Raw genomic sequence first — 7659 nt, 5'->3', positions numbered from 1 at the left:
ATATGGGGAAACGTTTCAGCAACGCCGACTTCTGTCGTTGATATATGTATCAAGAAGAGACAATTCTAGCTGGCTAAGTTCAAAGAAAACTGGCAGCTTTGCGTCTCCAGGTCGGAAAGGCGGCCGATAAAGTTTTTTTTTTATGTTCTTGCTTTGCATTGCTCATAGGGTGCAAGAGATCTCGATTTAAACGCGATGTCGCCATGAAGAAATGGAATGCTAGGTATATCGTCTGAATTTACTAAAGTTGTTCTTTTGGCAGAATATAGCTTGACATTTAAGACGGAAAAGGACGCCAGAACGCAGAAGGCGCCCACGTAACTTTGCCCATCTCTCAAACGGCATAACGACCCCGCGTGGACTGCGGAGGCGATCATCAAGTTAGCTCTCATTACTATGAACCGCGCAGTTTGCTGATCCGTGTTCAAAGCATCGGCCTTGGTCCGGTGCTTCAACACTTGTAGATTTCTGTTTTTTTTTTGTTTTTTTGTTTTTTTGTTTTTTTTTGTTTTTTTGCTGTAGGAGCGGACCTTCGTTGGGCCGCGTCCACAGATTCTACAGATGTACGCCAGTAAAAATCAAATCGAGAACGCCGAAGCTCAAGTGGCAACGTCGCATCGTCTCCTGAATAAGTGAGATAGTTCTTAATGAAATCTTCTTCCCCGGATGTATTGAGGACGTTTGGGAGTTCTTTGACCATGTCTCGCCTTCCCTCAGAGGCATTTTTCGGCTTCCTCTGCTCTTTATACGTAGTATTTGGCTTCTTTGTCGGCTTGGGCGACTTCACACGGACATTCCGCCCCATGTCGAAACAGACGCTTTCTAGGCTCGTGACGTCAGCTTTTGAAGGGTGGCCGCGCCGCCAACGTCCAATGGGGAGACTGTAAGTCTCCACGAGAACCGTATTTAAGGTGCCCCCGAGGGCTGGGAGTCGACATCTTTCACCACATTTCACCGACGCTCTTCCGGGCTGCACTGACCGTACACGTGGATTTAAGGTGAGCATTTAGTACATGATACGTGTTGAACACTTGAATGTTTAACATTGTGTTATTATGCAATGCGCTACTTTAAAACAGTTGCGGTTTCATAAAGTGATAATATCCAGGTAACGCTAAGGGCGGGTCCTCGCCTCATTGCGAACTGTAAGCGCTTGACCTGTGGCTGTGGGAACGCAAGCACGATCAAATATAAAAATTACGCTGGTGGGTCATCAAAACCGGTTAACCAAATATACCGAGGCGCGTTGAAAAGACGTGGCATTTTATCTGTGTTTTGTCGTCTTTTATTGCATACATGTCGCTTTCTTCATGTTTTTTTTTTCTTAACGAACCGTGAAGGAATTCGTTTGAGCATGACGCGGATTTATAAAAGGTTTAGCAGGAGTTATGGGTATGATTAACGTGAAAACGCAGCATCTTTAGCATACTGATGGTTAAGTCGGATGACACTGGACTTGTAGTTGTATTGTTATTTGTTAATGACTTAGCATATGGCTTGGTAAACAGAAAAAAAGAACATAGAAATGGAGACAACGTTAGGTAAGGTGAACGAACATGTAGTCTCCGAGTTGTAAGAATGCTTTGCCAAACGAAGCCGGCTTCGCCTTGGCTGTGATATGGCAATTTCACTTTTCAAAACATCGGTACACAATCCAAAATGCTTTATCATTATCTTGCTCTCAGCAAATAAATATGCCATATTTTGCGCCTGTGCTGTCAATCTTCCATAATGGATGGATGTATGAAAGAACTTTATTAAGGTCCAATAGATCGCGCTAGTTTCCTAGCGCGAAGCGGGTGAACAAATTATCATAAGTATAAGCAAGAACGCTATTCGTGGTTTATATACGCCAAATGACTCTCAAGCACTGCTGCCGAAGACTGGCTCAGAGTTCATTCATCTTATGACATACTGGTGGGGTAGCTGGTTAGTCATTATGGGATGTGGCTGAGCACGTCGAAACGTAGACACAGAAGAATGGGCAAACGCAGCGCTAATGTTTTTCCATTCTTATGTGTCGTCCTTGTTCCGATGTGCGCGGCCATATCCCATCACCCTTTATCTATGCGCTATCTAAGGAATCTAGGTGTTATCTGTTGGGTACCTTTCAGTTAACTGCTTCACAACTAATATCGGGAAGCGAATATGATTAAACTCTCCGATCCGAGAAAGAGCGTCCCTTGTAAGTACGTATGTATCACGTGTAACATTTGAAACAACGCTTGTTCAATTTTTTGCCTCATGGTTAGCTACACTTAAACCTGAAAAATAAAACGCACTTTTCTACAGATGGGATTTGGCTTGAAAAAAACCGTTTCACTACTGTCTTCTCTCGTGTTTCTGTAGCAGCTTGCATCCACTATAGTATGATGAACGTGAACGCACGTAATACTGCAATATACTGTTCCGGACAACCGTTTTGATGCCAAGGCTTACGATACAGCGCTCGCACTGAATTTGCTCGGTAGGTGATCGAGCGGCGTCTGCCGTCGGCATGGCATCGGTGTCCTTCAAGCTCTCCTTGGTCTTGCTCCTGGCGACGCTGCTGGTGATGCAAGGGGCCTACTGCCAGATCACGTTCTCAAAAAACTGGCAACCTGGCAAGCGCTCCGAGATATGCTCTCAGAAAGAGGCACAGGCCATCATCAAGCTACGGCATTTTCTGCTGGTACGCGAACCTCACTTCACCTATTGAGTCGTCGCGCGGAAAGAATAGTGCGCGAGCAAAGATTGATTCCGTGGCTCGTCTAGGGGATCGACGCAGTTGAACTTCTCGCGTCCTCTGCAATATCTTTATTGAGGTTTTCAGGGCCCGACTGGATTGTTTAGAAATATTTGCCTAGCTAATAAATCGCAATTCCCAAAGGTTGTGATGGCAGTCTAGTCTAGCCGTGAAATACTCCGCTAGTGCATGGCCATGACCTTAACATTTCTGCCCATGAATGAATTATGTGGCGAAATCTGTTGACACTGCTGGCAGTGCAGCTGTTATATGCCAGCTCTTGCACCAACTATTTATCTTAGTTGAGATTAAGGCTCTAAGCTTCGTGAAACGAAGCTTATAAGCGTAGGATTAGGGTGCAGCGCACCTAACACAGGACACGAGAGGACACAGAAGAGAAACACTTTTGGCACTAACATTCGAGCCAATTGTGCTTCATTTTTGTGTGCTCTCGTGTCCTGCGTTAGCAGCGCTAGACCCTAATCCTACGTTATGCTGTACCAACAAGCACAACGTGTAACTTTGAAGCTTGTAAGGTCAAGGTCGAACCATTATGACACTTCTGTCGGATATAACTTAAACGCAATAAATGATTTTTTAGGCGCCGCTATTTAATTCTTCTCCTGACGACTTAGACAACTGTCACTCTATCAGTAAACGTCTGTTCCAGTGTCAGGAACGTTATAGTCCAGCAGTGGTGCCTTGGCTGTCTGAATGAATAGTTTTCGTTAGAAAAGAGCAGTTTCTTGATATATTACGAGATGCACCGTTACTGCGCTTATCTTACAGTGACTCGCGCAATATGACGTATTTCCTTCTGCTTGACGTTGACGCCTTTCCCGCGTGAATGAGCGAAATATGGTTCTCTGTGGGCGACTAGCAACAAAGAAACGGCCATAACACTGAAAACTTGGCGCAGTGGGTGCAGAAGTATGCCTTCAAGTAAGGTCCCGTGTTTGTCGATGTAAAGCTCCCACTACCTCTCGAATTGCACGCGTACTAGTGCGACAGGAAACAAGTATAAACCATACGTCAGATTGAATTTTTCTTTGTTGACCTGTACGATCTGCCAGAGTAGGAAGTATATGCTTTCGCACAGAATCCGCAGAACATGCGTGCAGTCATGTTAGAGCGACACAGTCCTTGAAGTTGTTTCACTTCTTCGTCATAGCTGGGTTCTTGCACTTGAATCACAATGTTATGATGGCGTCAAGCACTGTTTTGCGCACTCTGCTGATCGCTGCACGAAACACCTCTGATCATTTCAGGAAGAGGCCAAACACCTCGAAGAATGCCGCCTTTTTTATGGGAACGAAGCTGCCAATGAAGACTGAAAGGAATGCTGGTTGTGCCACGTTTATTATTCACATTCATCACTGAATTATCCTGAGAGCTCATGCTCGTACTAAAAATAAAATAAATGCACCAAATAACATCGCACTGATTACGTGTACATCTGTACATGCAAAAATAAATGCGCAATATAACATACCACTTCTTGCGTCTGCGACTGTCTCTTTTTTTTATTTCGTAGTGCCTTGCACGTATACCCCCCCCCCCCCCTGAATCCTTCACCGCTCACCCTTAAACGCTTTCTCTGCGCCATCATCAAACGGCGCGTGAAGCGTGAACTTAGCGCACTTGGACTTTATACGGAACCTCATGCAAGGCGACGCCGACGCCAGTCGCGACGGCTGGGTTCGTAAATTCATCTGTACTGTCATTAAAGTTGATATCGCCATAATAAAAGTTCTGTTACAACTCATTCGTAATGTCTAATGCTAGCTTTCAATCTGTTTGGCTATTCGGCGCTAAATATTTTTTCATTGTTTACCACGCCTCCTTGCATGGAGTACCAACGAACGTTTAGACAAAAATCTGTGGCTTTCGCCGTCACTGTTAGCACATTACACGGAACGATTTTATGTCTTTGTGCCTAGAAGCCAATATCGTAATACGGGACCTTACGAAGTGATGCCTTCTCCGCAGTATTGAGTAAACAAACAAAACAAAAAAAATCCGCCAGATCCCACGCATTATGGAAATCAATTTCATGCGAATCAGTCATCGAGTAGCAGCCTATGCGGGATTTCTCGTTTTGAGCCGAGCGTCGCGAGGTGGATCGACATCTTAGTGTAAATTGAGTAGTTGTGCCCATACGTGAGCTTGCCAGGTACGTCAACCATACTGGCGTGTAAAGGGTAGCTAAATGGTCCGAGATAAAGTTAGAGCATTTTAACGCTACCGAGGTGCTAGGTGCGGTGCGATGCGATGATGTGCATAAGTAGCTGTCGTCGGCGTATCCGAACAACACTTGACTATATAGCTTGCGGAGTCATAGGTTTAAATATGTAATGTTTAATACATTGTTATAAAAGCGGATAGCCAACACTGCAACCACGATTGGCATTGTCCCGACATGTCGCTGTATACGGTCTTTTTCCGGAGCATTTTGAGGCACTGGCGTGGCTTCGTGATAGAATACTTGACTGCCATGCAAAATGACTGGGTTCGATGCCGGCTCTTTCCGTGATTTTTATTATTTGTTTTCACCGGGATTTTTCACCAATCGACAATGCCGCCGACTCCGGCACCGCATTCGAGACAGCTCCTTCACACTATCGCGTCAAGATTTCTAAAGCACAGGTTGATATGTATAGATTGTGTACGACCTGTGGCGCATACGCGCATGCCACGGGCAGCGGTATGCGGGTATGTACCACACGTCACTAGTGGAGAAGGTTTCATGACGTACGCGACAGGGAAGTCACGTTATTCCTGTCATGACCTGCGAATCGTGTTCGTCATACACTCATGTCCTCCTGCACCAATTTTGGTATATGCCAAGTTAAGGAGACGACCACGAGAGCGCCAACACGTAAGCGGATAGATAGATAGATAGATAGATAGATAGATAGATAGATAGATAGATAGATAGATAGATAGATAGATAGATAGATAGATAGATAGATAGATAGATAGATAGATAGATAGATAGATAGATAGATAGATAGATAGATAGATAGAAACGGTCAAAGTGCATTTGGTTCGCTTAGAAATGCTTCGCATTTAGTAACGATATTAAGGTGAGAAATTACGGGATTGATTATTAATGACAGCCATGTTAGGTTAACTCAAGATCAAAAATATAATTCCCTGAGCTAACAAACCTGATCAACAAGATAAAAGTCAGTGACATTAAGAATTGCAAGGTTAAAGAGATAGAGGCAGCAGTAAACAAAAAGCGGCTACATCGGAACAGCTGAAAGGAAACTTCGTTTAAGGAGGGCCAAAATGCACGCTCTAAAGGATAAGAAGATAAGCAGAGCACTATTATGAACAAGTTCAACGACATAGTGAGGGCGGCAGAGGAATTCTACTCTGAACTATATAGTTCGTGGATCAGTCACCCATCTTCGTGCGAAAGCAAAGTCGAGTAAGACACGGAAGTTCCATAGGTAACTACCGACGAGGTTAGAAAGGCCATGCGCGATATGCCCCACTGAAAAGCGGCCGGAGATGACGGAATGACTGCCGATTTGATTAAAGATGGAGGGAATTTTGTATGGAAGGAATTTGCGACACTGTACACTCAGTGCCTGAAAACAACAGAAGTGACAGTGAGCTGGGAAAATACCAACATTATATTAATCAACAAGAACGGAGAAATAAAAGACGGGAAGAATTATGGGGCCACTAGCTTACTTTCGGTGATATACAAAATATTTACGAAGGCAATTTCGAACAGGATAAGAGAAACACTAGACTTTGACCAACCAAGAGAACAAGCCAGTTCCAGGAAAGTGTACTGTATGATGGATCACATTCTTGTGGTCAACCAGGTGACTGAGAATTCTGCCGAATACAACAAACCCCTTTATTCAGCTTTCATAGGCTACGACAAGGCCTTCGACTCAGTAGAGGTGCCATCAGTCTTAAAAGCACTAAGACGACAGGCAGTACCACGCACGCACGCACGCACGCACGCACGCACGCACGCACGCACGCACGCACGCACGCACGCACGCACGCACGCACGCACACACACACACACACACACACACACACACACACACACACACACACACACACACACACACACACACAAGCAATAAAATTGCGTTAGAAAGGGTCAGACAAGGAGATACGATCTCCCCGAGGTTCACTGTATGCTTTCAAGAGGCATTTAAACGAATGAACTGGGCAGAGACAGGAATAAGAATTAAAGGAGAATATCTCAGCAGCCTACAATTTGTTAATGACATAGTGCTATTCAGCAACGATGGCTACGGGCGATGGCAACGATAGACTGAGAAAGTATTAAAGTAGGGATAAAAATGAATATGCTGGACACAAAGATAATGCTCAGTAGCTTGGCGAAAGAGAAATAATCCACGATTGGAAACCAACCATCGGAGTCTGTACAAGAATATGCATGCCTGGGTCAATTAGTAACAGGGATTTTCCCCACGAAGAGGAAATTCACCAAAGAATAAGGATGATCTGGAGCTCATGCGGCGGGCACTCCCGAATAACAACAGGCAATATGCCGCTGTTCTTAAAGCGAAAAGTATATAAACGTTCCATACTGCCAGTTCTAACATACGGGGCTGAAACATGGAATTTCAGGAAGGAACTAGAGAAAAAGTTAAGAACCACGCAGCGGGAAATGGAACGGAAAACGGTAAGCGTAACAATGAGAGATCGGAGGACGGCAGATTGGGCCAGTGAAAAAAAAAAACAAACAGGGATAGCAGCTATTCTAGTTGACATTAAACGAAATAAATGTACCTAGGCCGTTCACGTAATGCGTAGGACAGACAACTATTTGGTCTACAGCAACACAATGGCTACCAAAGGTTGGGAAACGAGGAAGCCAGCGAGTTAGGTGAAGTGACGAAATTAAGAAGTTCGCAGGGAAAAAATGCGATCGG

The 7659-nt window shown here is 44.6% G+C and overlaps 1 protein-coding gene across 1 annotated transcript; it reads left to right on the top strand.

Annotated features, from left to right (window-relative positions):
- The first annotated feature begins 834 nt into the window (after window positions 1-834).
- On the top strand, window positions 835-4218 carry LOC119387851 (uncharacterized). The gene is made up of 3 exons (XM_049412087.1): window positions 835-998; window positions 2472-2671; window positions 3994-4218. The coding sequence occupies exons 2-3, from the start codon at window positions 2498-2500 to the stop codon at window positions 4057-4059; spliced, it is 240 nt and encodes a 79-aa protein (XP_049268044.1). The 5' UTR covers window positions 835-998; window positions 2472-2497; the 3' UTR covers window positions 4060-4218.
- Window positions 4219-7659: the final 3441 nt, after the last annotated feature.

Source organism: Rhipicephalus sanguineus, chromosome 1 (genome assembly GCF_013339695.2).
Source record: "Rhipicephalus sanguineus isolate Rsan-2018 chromosome 1, BIME_Rsan_1.4, whole genome shotgun sequence".
NCBI lineage: Eukaryota > Metazoa > Arthropoda > Arachnida > Ixodida > Ixodidae > Rhipicephalus > Rhipicephalus sanguineus.
This window is presented reverse-complemented; position numbering and strand designations above follow the sequence as displayed.